Source organism: Panulirus ornatus, chromosome 19 (genome assembly GCF_036320965.1).
Source record: "Panulirus ornatus isolate Po-2019 chromosome 19, ASM3632096v1, whole genome shotgun sequence".
Taxonomy (NCBI): Eukaryota; Metazoa; Arthropoda; class Malacostraca; order Decapoda; family Palinuridae; genus Panulirus; species Panulirus ornatus.
In genome coordinates, this window is record NC_092242.1 from 3,127,759 (window position 1) to 3,143,735 (window position 15,977).

Here is a 15,977-nt window from a genome sequence, read left to right on the forward strand (position 1 = left end):
AAGCCATCGCTTCTTCCCTGAATACATCCCATTCCTCCTCCACTACCCTTACGTCCTTTGCTCTCACCTTTTTCCATTCTGCACTCAGTCTCTCCTGGTACTTCCTCACACAAGTCTCCTTCCCAAGCTCACTTACTCTCACCACTCTCTTCACCCCAACATTCTCTCTTCTTTTCTGAAAACCTCTACAAATCTTCACCTTTGCCTCTACAAGATAATGATCAGACATCCCTCCAGTTGCACCTCTCAGCACATTAACATCCATAAGTCTTTCTTTCACGCACCTATCAATTAACATGTAATCTAATAACACTCTCTGGCCATCTCCCCTACTTACATACGTATACTTATGTATGCCTCTCTTTTTAAACCAGGTATTCCCAATCACCAGTCCTTCACCATTTCTATTTACAACACTGAACACCCCATGTACACCAATTATTCCTGCAACTGCCACATTACTCACCTTTGCATTCAAATCACCCTTCACTATAACTTGGTCTTGTGCATCAAAACTGCTAACACATTCACTCAGCTGCTCCCAAAACACTTACCTCTCAGGATCTTTCTTCTCATGCCCAGATGCATAGGCACCAATAATCACCCATCTCTCTCCATCCACTTTCAGTTTTACCCTATCACATACTCCTACAACTACTGTTTCAGTAGTGCTACTCCTTCCTTTGCTCTTGTCCTCTCACCAACTCCTGACTTTACTCCCAAAACATTCCCAAACCACTCTTCCCCTTTACCCTTGAGTTTCGTTTCACTCAGAGCCAAAACTTCCAGGTTCCTTTCCTCAAACATACTACCTATCTCCTTTTTTCTCATCTTGGTTACATTCACACACATTTAGACCCTCCAATCTGAGCCTACAAAGAGGTTGAGCACTTCCCGCATAACTCCTTCTATTTCTCCTTTTAGAAAGTTAAAATACAAGGAGGGGAGGCCTTCTAGCCCCCTGCTCCTGTCCCCTTTAGTCGCCTTCTACAGCATGCAGGGAATGCATGGGAAGTATTCTTTCTCCCCTATCCCCAGGGATATATATAAATTTCTTTTTTTTTGCTGTATCCCACGTTAGCGAGATAGCATTAAGAACAGAGGACTGAGCCTTAAAGAGGGAATATCTTCACTTGGCCCCCTTCTCCGTTCCCTCTTTTAGAAAATTATAAGTGTGAGGGGAGGATTTCCAGCCCCCCTGCTCCCTATATATATATATATATATATATATATATATATATATATATATATATATATATTTTTTTTATTTTTTTTATTATACTTTGTCGCTGTCTCCCGCGTTTGCGAGGTAGCGCAAGGAAACAGACGAAAGAAATGGCCCAACCCACCCCCATACACATGTATATACATACGTCCACACACGCAAATATACACACCTACACAGCTTTCCATGGTTTACCCCAGACGCCCCACATGCCCTGATTCAATCCACTGACAGCACGTCAACCCCGGTATACCACATCGCTCCAATTCACTCTATTCCTTGCCCTCCTTTCACCCTCCTGCATGTTCAGGCCCCGATCACACAAAATCTTTTTCACTCCATCTTTCCACCTCCATATATATATTTTTTCTCTTTTTTTTTTTTTTTTTTTTTTTGTCGCTGTCTCCCGCGTTTGCGAGGTAGCGCAAGGAAACAGACGAAGAAATGGCCCAACCCACCCCCATACACATGTATATACATACGTCCACACACACAAATATACATACCTACACAGCTTTCCATGATTTACCCCAGACGCTTCACATGCCCTGATTCAATCAACTGACAGCACGTCAACCCCGGTATACCACATCGATCCAATTCACTCTATTCTTTGCCCTCCTTTCACCCTCCTGCATGTTCAGGCCCCGATCACACAAAATCTTTTTCACTCCATCTCTCCACCTCCAATTTGGTCTCCCTCTTCTCGTTCCCTCCACCTCCGACACATATATCCTCTTGGTCAATCTTTCCTCACTCATTCTCTCCATGTGACCAAACCATTTCAAAACACCCTCTTCTGCTCTCTCAACCACGCTCTTTTTATTTCCACACATCTCTCTTACCCTTACGTTACTTACTCGATCAAACCACCTCACACCACACATTGTCTTCAAACATCTCATTTCCAGCACATCCATCCTCCTGCGCACAACTCTATCCATAGTCCACGCCTCGCAACCATACAACATTGTTGGAACCACTATTCCTTCAAACATACCCATTTTTGCTTTCCGAGATAATGTTCTCGACTTCCACGCATTCTTCAAGGCTCCCAGAATTTTCGCCCCCTCCCCCACCCTATGATCCACTTCCGCTTCCATGGTTCCATCCGCTGCCAGATCCACTCCCAGATATCTAAAACACTTCACTTCCTCCAGTTTTTCTCCATTCAAACTCACCTCCCAATTGAATTGACCCTCAACCCTACTGTACCTAATAACCTTGCTCTTGTTCACATTTACTCTTAACTTTCTTCTTTCACACACTTTACCAAACTCAGTCACCAGCTTCTGCAGTTTCTCACATGAATCAGCCACCAGCGCTGTATCATCAGCGAACAACAACTGACTCACTTCCCAAGCTCTCTCATCCCCAACAGACTTCATACTTGCCCCTCTTTCCAAAACTCTTGCATTCACCTCCCTAACAACCCCATCCATAAACAAATTAAACAACCATGGAGACATCACACACCCCTGCCGCAAACCTACATTCACTGAGAACCAATCACTTTCCTCTCTTCCTACACGTACACATGCCTTACATCCTCGATAAAAACTTTTCACTGCTTCTAACAACTTGCCTCCCACACCATATATTCTTAATACCTTCCACAGAGCATCTCTATCAACTCTATCATATGCCTTCTCCAGATCCATAAATGCTACATACAAATCCATTTGCTTTTCTAAGTATTTCTCACATACATTCTTCAAAGCAAACACCTGATCCACACATCCTCTACCACTTCTGAAACCACACTGCTCTTCCCCAATCTGATGCTCTGTACATGCCTTCACCCTCTCAATCAATACCCTCCCATATAATTTGCCAGGAATACTCAACAAACTTATACCTCTGTAATTTGAGCACTCACTCTTATCCCCTTTGCCTTTATACAATGGCACTATGCACGCATTCCGCCAATCCTCAGGCACCTCACCATGAGTCATACATACATTAAATAACCTTACCAACCAGTCAACAATACAGTCACCCCCTTTTTTAATAAATTCCACTGCAATACCATCCAAACCTGCTGCCTTGCCGGCTTTCATCTTCCGCAAAGCTTTTACTACCTCTTCTCTGTTTACCAACTCATTTTCCCTAACCCTCGCACTTTGCACACCACCTCGACCAAAACACCCTATATCTGCCACTCTATCATCAAACACATTCAACAAACCTTCAAAATACTCACTCCATCTCCTTCTCACATCACCACTACTTGTTATCACCTCCCCATTTGCGCCCTTCACTGAAGTTCCCATTTTCTCCCTTGTCTTACGCACTTTATTTACCTCCTTCCAGAACATCTTTTTATTCTCCCTAAAATTTAATGATACTCTCTCACCCCAACTCTCATTTGCCCTTTTTTTCACCTCTTGCACCTTTCTCTTGACCTCCTGTCTCTTTCTTTTATACGTCTCCCACTCAATTTCATTTTTTCCCATGCAAAAATCGTCCAAATGCCTCTCTCTTCTCTTTCACTAATACTCTTACTTCTTCATCCCACCACTCACTACCCTTTCTAATCAACCCACCTCCCACTCTTCTCATGCCACAAGCATCTTTTGCGCAATCCATCACTGATTCCCTAAATACATCCCATTCCTCCCCCACTCCCCTTACTTCCATTGTTCTCACCTTTTTCCATTCTGTACTCAGTCTCTCCTGGTACTTCCTCACACAAGTCTCCTTCCCAAGCTCACTTACTCTCACCACCTTCTTCACCCCAACATTCACTCTTCTTTTCTGAAAACCCATACAAATCTTCACCTTAGCCTCCACAAGATAATGATCAGACATCCCTCCAGTTGCACCTCTCAGCACATTAACATCCAAAAGTCTCTCTTTCGCGTGCCTGTCAATTAACACGTAATCCAATAACACTCTCTGGCCATCTCTCCTACTTACATAAGTATACTTATGTATATCTCGCTTTTTAAACCAGGTATTCCCAATCATCAGTCCTTTTTCAGCACATAAATCTACAAGCTCTTCACCATTTCCATTTACAACACTGAACACCCCATGTATACCAATTATTCCCTCAACTGCCACATTACTCACCTTTGCATTCAAATCACCCAACACTATAACCCGGTCTCGTGCATCAAGACCACTAACACACTCATTCAGCTGCTCCCAAAACACTTGCCTCTCATGATCTTTCTTCTCATGCCCAGGTGCATATGCACCAATAATCACCCATCTCTCTCCATCAACTTTCAGTTTTACCCATATTAATCGAGAATTTACTTTTTTACATTCTATCACATACTTCCACTACTCCTGTTTCAGGAGTACTGCTACTCCTTCCCTTTTTCTTTTTTAAACTATTTGCCATCTCCCGCGTTAGCGAGGTAGCGTTTAGAACAGAGGACTGGGCCTTTTTTGGAATATCCTCACCTGGCCCCCTCTGTTCCTTCTTTTGGAAAATTAGAAAAAAAAAAAAAGAGAGGGGAGGATTTCCAGTCCTCCCGCTCCCTCCCCTTTTAGTCGCCTTCTACGACACGCAGGGAATACGTGGGAAGTATTCTTAATCCCCTATCCCCAGGGATAATATATATTTTTTTTTTTTTTTTTTTTTTTTTTTTTTTTTTTTATACTTTGTCGCTGTCTCCCGCGTTTGCGAGGTAGCGCAAGGAAACAGACGAAAGAAATGGCCCAACCCCCCCCCCATACACATGTACATACACACGTCCACACACGCAAATACACATACCTACACAGCTTTCCATGGTTTACCCCAGACGCTTCACATGCCTTGCTTCAATCCACTGACAGCACGTCAACCCCTGTATACCACATGACTCCAATTCACTCTATTTCTTGCCCTCCTTTCACCCTCCTGCATGTTCAGGCCCCGATCACACAAAATCTTTTTCACTCCATCTTTCCACCTCCAATTTGGTCTCCCTCTTCTCCTCGTTCCCTCCACCTCCGACACATATATCCTCTTGGTCAATCTCTCCTCACTCATTCTCTCCATGTGCCCAAACCATTTCAAAACACCCTCTTCTGCTCTCTCAACCACGCTCTTTTTATTTCCACACATCTCTCTTACCCTTACGTTACTTACTCGATCAAACCACCTCACACCACACATTGTCCTCAAACATCTCATTTCCAGCACATCCATCCTCCTGCGCACATCTCTATCCACAGCCCACGCCTCGCAACCATACAACATTGTTGGAACCACTATTCCCTCAAACATACCCATTTTTGCTTTCCGAGATAGTGTTCTCGACTTCCACACATTTTTCAAGGCTCCCAAAATTTTCGCCCCCTCCCCCACCCTATGATCCACTTCCGCTTCCATGGTTCCATCCGCTGACAGATCCACTCCCAGATATCTAAAACACTTCACTTCCTCCAGTTTTTCTCCATTCAAACTCACCTCCCAATTGACTTGACCCTCACCCCTACTGTACCTAATAACCTTGCTCTTATTCACATTTACTCTCAACTTTCTTCTTTCACACACTTTACCAAACTCAGTCACCAGCTTCTGCAGTTTCTCACATGAATCAGCCACCAGCGCTGTATCATCAGCGAACAACAACTGACTCACTTCCCAAGCTCTCTCATCCCCAACAGACTTCATACTTGCCCCTCTTTCCAAAACTCTTGCATTCACCTCCCTAACAACCCCATCCATAAACAAATTAAACAACCATGGAGACATCACACACCCCTGCCGCAAACCTACATTCACTGAGAACCAATCACTTTCCTCTCTTCCTACACGTACACATGCCTTACATCCTCGATAAAAACTTTTCACTGCTTCTAACAACTTGCCTCCCACACCATATATTCTTAATACCTTCCACAGAGCATCTCTATCAACTCTATCATATGCCTTCTCCAGATCCATAAATGCTACATACAAATCCATTTGCTTTTCTAAGTATTTCTCACATACATTCTTCAAAGCAAACACCTGATCCACACATCCTCTACCACTTCTGAAACCACACTGCTCTTCCCCAATCTGATGCTCTGTACATGCCTTCACCCTCTCAATCAATACCCTCCCATATAATTTGCCAGGAATACTCAACAAACTTATACCTCTGTAATTTGAGCACTCACTCTTATCCCCTTTGCCTTTATACAATGGCACTATGCACGCATTCCGCCAATCCTCAGGCACCTCACCATGAGTCATACATACATTAAATAACCTTACCAACCAGTCAACAATACAGTCACCCCCTTTTTTAATAAATTCCACTGCAATACCATCCAAACCTGCTGCCTTGCCGGCTTTCATCTTCCGCAAAGCTTTTACTACCTCTTCTCTGTTTACCAACTCATTTCCCTAACCCTCTCACTTTGCACACCACCTCGACCAAAACACCCTATATCTGCCACTCTATCATCAAACACATTCAACAAACCTTCAAAATACTCACTCCATCTCCTTCTCACATCACCACTACTTGTTATCACCTCCCCATTTGCGCCCTTCACTGAAGTTCCCATTTGCTCCCTTGTCTTACGCACTTTATTTACCTCCTTCCAGAACATCTTTTTATTCTCCCTAAAATTTAATGATACTCTCTCACCCCAACTCTCATTTGCCCTTTTTTTCACCTCTTGCACCTTTCTCTTGACCTCCTGTCTCTTTCTTTTATACGTCTCCCACTCAATTTCATTTTTTCCCTGCAAAAATCGTCCAAATGCCTCTCTCTTCTCTTTCACTAATACTCTTACTTCTTCATCCCACCACTCACTACCCTTTCTAATCAACCCACCTCCCACTCTTCTCATGCCACAAGCATCTTTTGCGCAATCCATCACTGATTCCCTAAATACATCCCATTCCTCCCCCACTCCCCTTACTTCCATTGTTCTCACCTTTTTCCATTCTGTACTCAGTCTCTCCTGGTACTTCCTCACACAAGTCTCCTTCCCAAGCTCACTTACTCTCACCACCTTCTTCACCCCAACATTCACTCTTCTTTTCTGAAAACCCATACAAATCTTCACCTTAGCCTCCACAAGATAATGATCAGACATCCCTCCAGTTGCACCTCTCAGCACATTAACATCCAAAAGTCTCTCTTTCGCGTGCCTGTCAATTAACACGTAATCCAATAACACTCTCTGGCCATCTCTCCTACTTACATAAGTATACTTATGTATATCTCGCTTTTTAAACCAGGTATTCCCAATCATCAGTCCTTTTTCAGCACATAAATCTACAAGCTCTTCACCATTTCCATTTACAACACTGAACACCCCATGTATACCAATTATTCCCTCAACTGCCACATTACTCACCTTTGCATTCAAATCACCCAACACTATAACCCGGTCTCGTGCATCAAGACCACTAACACACTCATTCAGCTGCTCCCAAAACACTTGCCTCTCATGATCTTTCTTCTCATGCCCAGGTGCATATGCACCAATAATCACCCATCTCTCTCCATCAACTTTCAGTTTTACCCATATTAATCGAGAATTTACTTTTTTACATTCTATCACATACTTCCACTACTCCTGTTTTCAGGAGTACTGCTACTCCTTCCCTTTTTCTTTTTTAAACTATTTGCCATCTCCCGCGTTAGCGAGGGTAGCGTTTAGAACAGAGGACTGGGCCCTTTTTTGGAATATCCTCACCTGGCCCCCCTCTGTTCCTTCTTTTGGAAAATTAGAAAAAAAAAAAAAAGAGAGGGGAGGATTTCCAGTCCTCCCGCTCCTCCCCTTTTAGTCGCCTTCTACGACACGCAGGGAATACGTGGGAAGTATTCTTAATCCCCTATCCCCAGGGCCCAGACGCTTCACATGCCTTGCTTCAATCCACTGACAGCACGTCAACCCCTGTATACCACATGACTCCAATTCACTCTATTTCTTGCCCTCCTTTCACCCTCCTGCATGTTCAGGCCCCGATCACACAAAATCTTTTTCACTCCATCTTTCCACCTCCAATTTGGTCTCCCTCTTCTCCTCGTTCCCTCCACCTCCGACACATATATCCTCTTGGTCAATCTCTCCTCACTCATTCTCTCCATGTGCCCAAACCATTTCAAAACACCCTCTTCTGCTCTCTCAACCACGCTCTTTTTATTTCCACACATCTCTCTTACCCTTACGTTACTTACTCGATCAAACCACCTCACACCACACATTGTCCTCAAACATCTCATTTCCAGCACATCCATCCTCCTGCGCACATCTCTATCCACAGCCCACGCCTCGCAACCATACAACATTGTTGGAACCACTATTCCCTCAAACATACCCATTTTTGCTTTCCGAGATAGTGTTCTCGACTTCCACACATTTTTCAAGGCTCCCAAAATTTTCGCCCCCTCCCCCACCCTATGATCCACTTCCGCTTCCATGGTTCCATCCGCTGACAGATCCACTCCCAGATATCTAAAACACTTCACTTCCTCCAGTTTTTCTCCATTCAAACTCACCTCCCAATTGACTTGACCCTCACCCCTACTGTACCTAATAACCTTGCTCTTATTCACATTTACTCTCAACTTTCTTCTTCCACACACTTTACCAAACTCAGTCACCAGCTTCTGCAGTTTCTCACATGAATCAGCCACCAGCGCTGTATCATCAGCGAACAACAACTGACTCACTTCCCAAGCTCTCTCATCCCCAACAGACTTCATACTTGCCCCTCTTTCCAGGACTCTTGCATTTACCTCCCTTACAACCCCATCCATAAACAAATTAAACAACCATGGAGACATCACACATATATATATATATATATATATATATATATACATGTATATGTGGGTGGGTTGGCCCATTCTTTCCTCTGTTGCCTTGTGCTACCTCGCTAACACAGGAGACGGCGATTAAGTATAATAATATATGAATATTATTTTATATTCATTTATATACATAATCGCTGTTTCCCACATCAGCGAGGTAGCGCCAGGAAAACAAACATACACATGTACATATTCATATATTGTCTTTTATATGGTTAAGTTTTGGAGGAAGACTGCTGAGATATTGTACTCACTGAAAATTATCTATTAGTTTCTAACAGCATTACAGGCTTCACAAAAATATCAATAGTATAACATCATCAGCCATCAAAATAATCTCAGTTTATTTTTGGAATCCTTAAATTTGATGATGAATTCAGTTGACAGAATTAAAAATTTTAACATTTGAAGGAGTTGCAGGGTATAAACCCAGTTATATCACTAGTAAAGGATCACATTAAACAGTACACAACGTGAACAAGTCTCTACTTCCTGAACAAGATTCATCATATTAACAGAGATATCCATTACAGGATGCTGAAGACAGCCATGCTCATCTGTGTGCCCTTTTAGACTTTGCTCTTGAGATGAAATCTCGTCTTGAAGAAGTTAACAAACATTCTTTCAATAACTTCAGACTGCGTGTTGGTATGTACAGCCTGGTTTCCTCTCTCGTTGTGTTTATCGCCATTCTTAAGTGCTGTAAGATCAAAATATACAGGTTTAACAGTATCAAACATACATAAATCATGATGGTATTCTGGTATGTAGTTAAGGGGAATAAGGAGATTTATAAGATAAATGAAGTAAATGAAAAAGAAATTTAAAGCCTTTATCAATAAGATACACAGCCATGAATTATATGTTGTTTTTATCAACTTACCTTGTGTAATATGTATCATAAGGAAAGCTAGTCCCTCCACAGAATTATCCATTCTAAACACCCCAATGTAAAATTTGGTTCCAGGGATTAGTCATGGACCCCTGGTTGGAGGTGTGATAGGAGCCAAGAAACCAGTGTTTGATGTCTGGGGCAACACTGTTAATGAGGCCTCCAGAATGGACTCCACTGGGGCCAATGACAACATCCAGATACCAAAAGAGACCGCACAGGTGCACTACAACCTACAGGGAGTGAGAGAGAGAGGATGGGAGGAAGGGTCAGAGAAGGAGATGGAAGAAATGGGTGGAAGGAGATGAAAGAGAAGTTCTAGGGAGGGTGCAAGAAAGGGAGAAAAGTGGAGGGAGCTCAGGCATGAAAGCAAGAGTAAACAGGAGTGGGAGGAAAATACTTACTTACTACAAATACTTATGAATAAGATTTTGCCAAAAAATGGGATTAGGAAAATCTAGGACTACACAGAACGAGTTTTGTGAGTTACATGTTGTCAAAAGTTATGAGTGAGGTGGAGATGTTGTATATTTGTGGACTGAAAGCCGGCAGTCAACAAGTAGGGGGTGTCGGAAAAAAGAGAACTGCCTGGCCGAGGAAGTGAAACTTAATAGTGCTGGCTCTTTAAATAGCCATCACTGAGAGAGAAGTGAGAAATAAAGTGGAGGGAAGGACATAGAGAGATGACAGAAAAGTAACTGGAGAATATGAGGAAATAGGAATGAAAAGGGGAAAAAAGATGAAAGGAGAGAAACATAATGGAAAAATAGTGGAAGGAAGATGGAAGGAGGAATTATGGGTATAAAGGAAATGAAAGGAAGCAAGATGCATAGGGAAGAAAAAAGAAGTAAGGGAACTGGGAGGGAGAGAGATAATGAAATGGGGAAAGGAAGGAGTGAGAGATGGGACTAAAAGATGAGAAAAGGATATTGGGAAAAGAGAAGGTAGGCCAAAAGGTTGAGGGATGAAAAGGGAAGAAAATATTGAAAGGGATAAGGATGGAAGGGGGGGGGGGGGTGAGTGATGAAATAGAGGACAGTCCATGGAAGGGAGGGTGAAATGGCAGGGGGTAGAAAAGTAAGAGCAAAGGAAGAAAGGTAACTTACACAGGAGTAGGGAAAGAGGAGCATGGAAGAAGTGGAAGGTACAGAAAAAAGAGAAGGGACTGTGTGGAGAAATAAACAACAGAAACAGAAGATTGGGGAAGGGAAATTAGGAGGATGTGGAAGTGGAAAGAAATGGAGGAAGGACAGGTGATGAGAATAGTATGTTTAGGAGAGAGGATGGAAAGAAAGGGAGAAGATAAAGTTGGTTGGAGGAGGAGGAGAAAAGCAAAGGGAAAATTAAGAGAAAAGAAGAGGAGACAAAATGAAGAAGGTGAGAGATGAAAAGATGTGGGCATCATAGCTGTGGATGTATGGATCAGATAAGCTAGAGATGTAAATGGAGAATGAGAAAGGGAAACAAAAAATAGACAATTTTTTTTTCTGTTAAGCATTTGTAACATATTTATCATGAAAATGAGTCTCTAGTAAATAATGTATATCAAGACTTTTACTTTGTGTATGACCAATAAACTAAAATCTAAGCTGCACATTTCAGAACTTAATATGAATAATTTTACTATAGATATTAATTCTTTTATAATGAGCTGTAATGATTATTATTAATCACAGTGTGATCTTTCAGATTCTGAACTTCAGAGGATTCAGGTTGCAGTATCGAGGGAAAATCTCAGTCAAAGGAAAAGGAGAGATGGACACCTACTTTGTATTAGGGCGAAAAGCTCCAACACAGATGCCCTTCATTAGGCAACCATCCACTTACAATTCCCTTGCTGAGGTGGTGTATGGGATGGTCCAGGCACGGAAGAAGCAGACTATAAAGAGAAGTATGTTATTTTGACATAAAGTTCCAAGTATTTCATTTATTTGATTATGTGATCAAGTATAGAAAAGCCCAGCGTCTCTTTTCAGGAAAATTTAAGTCAAAAGAAGGCCTAAGGTAGAGGTAGCTTGTCACATTACAAATTAGGTAGGTTTTAAGTAAAAAGGCAAAAGAAATATAGATATTTATGAATAAATGACTATCAGCCTAAAGGGCTTTTAAACAGTGTACAAGTGAAAATTTAAATCTCCCATGTGCTAACCCACAGAGATTGGTCAAATTTCTAGTGCAAGTAACCTACTGTTTAGGTTGGTTATGTTAATGGAGATAATGTGCTAAATTTATTAACAAATTGTGCCACAATTACCTCTTTCTTTTTAAAGGAAATAGTAATGTGGACTGATGAAAAAAGAGCATATCAAGTGGTTTTTGCAAATGCAAAAGATTAGTGACAAAAAAAAGGCACAAAACTGCAAGTTTCAAGGAAATAAGCATTCAAGAAAATAAATAGGATTTATGAAGACCAGAAAAAAGGTAGTTGTAAATGTATGTAAAGAAAGGGAAGAATCAAAGGTTAAAGACGAGGAGAAAACATAATTTGCATGTTAAATTACCGACAAAGTCATTGTACTCTGTAGAGCCATTGGATCTTTAAGAAATGGAAGGTTGATTAACCACATTAAGTGCAGACTAGCTACAGTTGCAATAGCTTAAAGGGAGATAAAACATGAAAAGATAAAAATGTTGAAGGTTCAAATCTGGATTAGAGACCAGAACAGATTATGCAGCTGGAAGGATAGTGAGGGAAGGTATAAAGTGGTACACAAGTTCTTGCATGCAATATGCATCAACATTTGGAGTAGAGATAAATTGCCAAAAAAATCCTACAAAACAATTTTACTTTTGTAAAAGGAAAAACTTAACCTATGGACTGCACTCTTGAGTCATGTGTTAAAAAAAAAATACAGAACATAAGTATATTTAAGAAAAGCCCTTAAGTAGTATACTCTTCAGTGAATTGGTGTTGTAAAGTTAAGAATGGACCACACTGAGATGGGTAAGCATCCTTCATACAGTAAGTTTGTTTTTCCACAAATGATTTCACATGTATATATGCATGTGTATTTATATGCTGGTAGCCACATGGGAAATGAAACAAAAAGATGAGTACTTTCTAGAGTGTACTCACTTCTTCAGGGATATGAAGAGAATGAATGTTGGTGGGTTTTACAGACTGGCAAGGGTCACATAATGGACTTGACCATACAAGGCAAAGATTGGGTTGTAAACTTACACATGATGAGTTTTTCTTATCAAAAGATCTAATTTGTGTGTGTAGACTGATAAGATTTTGAAAACTGTATTCAGTAATGTGAGATTCTATGATAATGCTGTCTACATGACAAGTCAAATTCATCTGACCATTGTTCCTGTCATTAAGGTTGCTGAAGCTTTGCCCATGTGGGAGCAAAGCATCGATTCTTGCTTAACATGAACAATGTATTGATGCTGCTTTATTCTTAAATTCAGTTCTATCCCACTTTGTCCCAAGTAAATTAAGTTGCAGTCTTTATGTGGCATAATAAAAGTACTGACTATAGTTCCTCTTCCACTCCTGTATTTGTATTGTATGGTCTAATAAAGACTCTTAAACACAACAGTCCAACAAGACCAATTAGTGCAGTTGGTTTAGTTACATATAAACTCCTGAAGTGGTTCATGGCTTTGTTGAACCCACTATTTGGTACCATCTCTGTCAGGCATAAGAAAGAATGAGGATCTTGTGTACAAATTAAACAACATACATGTAAACTTTAGTTATAAGGTTGTAAGTTTTGATGTGTCACTGCTCACTTATGTTCCTGTGGATGGCTTTCCGGAGTTTTGTCTGAAGAACTTACTTTGCAGATTCTACCCTTATCCATCTATCCATTAATATCTTTGATGATATCCATTCCCTCCAGGTACTCCCATCAAAGGGGTGGCCATGACAGAAGTCTCCACTTATCCCTGTCCTTACATGCCTCCTTCACATACACCCTTGTCTCTGGTTACAGTCATTGAACTAATATGGACTTCAAGTTTGTTCTGAAGTTATGAGTAAAAACTGCAGAGATTCACCATAACAATGGGAAATCCTCTTTTTGCCATGTTGAGTAATATGTACACGGAGTTCTTCACAGTAAAATGTCTACCAAGCATGATACCTGCAGGCATCATGTGGTTTCATTCCATAGATCATGTAATTTGCAAATGGCTAAATGTTGAAAAAAAAAAGAAACTCCCTAAATTCAGCAGCCTTGTTCCTTTTTATAAAATTTACTTGTGAAGAAGAAAGTGAGGGTACTATTTCTTTTCTAGATGTAATGTGAAAAAGTTTGCGCATGCATGAGAAACAGTTCTAGTTCAACATATTTTGGAAACCCACAAATGTCTTCTTGTTTGTACACTACTGCAGGTGCTCAGCTAAACAGGATAAGATAAAACAATCAGTGTTTACTTCATTCTTCCATCATGCACATTGAATTTGCAGTCTTAAATAATTTGATAGTGAAATTTGTAAAGTATATAAATTGCCTCATCCTTAAAGTATCCAAAGACCTTCACTGATGTTTTTATGTTGTAGTTACTAAAAAAGCATTTTTCAGCTCAAGAACCAGGAAAGCTTATAACAGAAAGACTTTAGCAATGCCATATCACAACTAACTAGGACTACTTCAACTACTTATTGCATTTAAGAACAGCAGTACAGTGAGAAACTTGCTCATGAAAAACTTGCCTGAAAATTCAGATGGTTGCGTTTACCATATACCTTGCAGAGAGCGCAAACAGTTTACTTGGTTCAAAGTGGAAAAGAAATGAATTTAAGAATAAACCAGTATTGTATAGTGTTCACAAAGAGCAAGAATTTAGTGTTTTGTTGCTTCAAATGCAGGACTTCAGCCATCCTAATGAAGATGGTATTTTGTTATCAAATTGTTGATAGAAATATTAAAGAATCTACATTTATCGAAAACAGTTTACAAAACAATCTCAGTATCAGTCTAGGCATATATAACTTAGATCCTTTCATATCAAAAAAAAAAAGTCGGTATGTTTATGACTTATCCCATGCACTGACCCTTGCCAGAATTGTGTGGTCACACCTCTTACACCTCTTACTGCTGAAGTCACACCCTTTACCTGTTCTGTATGTCTGCAAAACATACTATTTCTCTCTGAATCCCTGATGAAATGGATACTCTTACAAAAGCACTTGGGTGTTCATGTTCTATTTTCCACATGGTTACCAACATATTCCTGAATTGTTTTTTCTTTTTTGCAAACAACACACTGACATATTAGTACAAAGGCAAAGGCAGTAAAAATGAATTTCTTTTTTTTAAAACATGAAATAAAATACATAACAGTAAGACAGCACTGTGACATTTGTCACATACCGCATCCTGGCCTAGGTCACAATTTTTTTCTTTTTGCATCAGTTATGTGTGGGTTGCTGGTGATCAGTCCACAGACTTGAACCTACTTCTCCATCTTTAATATATCACTTGGCAACACATAATGCACACAACCTTTCATCCTCCTTTCGAGTTATTCCTTCCTTTTTAAAAAAAATGAAATCATGAGAGTAAATCATCCTCCAGTTTCTCTAGTGGCAAAATGGAATTGCAATACTGGTCGAGGAAGGCTGGATGGCTCCCAGGGACACCTTGACCAACATCAAGTTACTGGAACCCACTCCACTTTTCCAGACACAGCTTCTAGACCTGGCTCTTTCTCTTCTCAATTTTGCAACATTCATGGTTCCATTCAGCCAATATTCATCATATGTTTAATATTCTATAAAACTGTTCTGATATTTGTCCCGAAGGAGGTATAGTTAGAATGGAGACCAGTATAAATCATTCTTAAATCATGTAACAGTTTTCACAGGCTTCTTTCACATCTTTTGTTGAGATTTTCTGTTTTCAGTTTTTTAGCATTAGGTACAAGTTGCAGGCTGGAACATTAGCTGGACACATTAGGTAATAGTTGATGGGAACATCAGGTAGGAGACTCTGGAAACACTTTGCCAGAGTTGCCTTCTGGCAGTGGCCCACCAAGGGTGAGGCACAAAAGGCTAAGAAACGCCAATGGAGTTTACCAGTTTTGGAGGCTTTTGTGCTGTGACCATCCCTTCAAGGGAGTTCCCAAAGGGAACAGGTGTTAG

The 15,977-nt window shown here is 40.7% G+C and overlaps 1 protein-coding gene and 1 long non-coding RNA gene across 7 annotated transcripts in view; one reads left to right on the forward strand and one right to left on the reverse strand.

Annotated features, from left to right (window-relative positions):
* Positions 1-15,977, forward strand: part of LOC139755317 (adenylate cyclase type 8-like) — a 357,275-nt gene that overhangs the window by 329,856 nt on the left and 11,442 nt on the right. For both annotated transcript variants that reach the window (XM_071673448.1, XM_071673449.1), the window contains exons 24-26: positions 9,522-9,636; positions 9,956-10,101; positions 11,570-11,771. In XM_071673448.1, the coding sequence (XP_071529549.1) occupies positions 9,522-9,636; positions 9,956-10,101; positions 11,570-11,771 (463 nt within the window). The remainder of the gene's footprint in view (positions 1-9,521; positions 9,637-9,955; positions 10,102-11,569; positions 11,772-15,977) is intronic.
* The window catches only part of LOC139755318 (uncharacterized), a 129,182-nt gene continuing 122,383 nt past the window's right edge, over positions 9,179-15,977 (reverse strand). For 4 of the 5 annotated variants that reach the window (XR_011714076.1, XR_011714075.1, XR_011714077.1 and 1 more), the window contains exons 6-7: positions 11,648-11,759; positions 9,179-9,688 (exon numbers count right to left, since the gene is read on the reverse strand). This is a non-coding gene — a long non-coding RNA (uncharacterized lncRNA). Of the gene's footprint in view, positions 9,689-9,871; positions 10,114-11,647; positions 11,760-15,977 lie in introns of all 5 variants that reach the window. The other variant, XR_011714079.1, reaches the window with a different exon arrangement.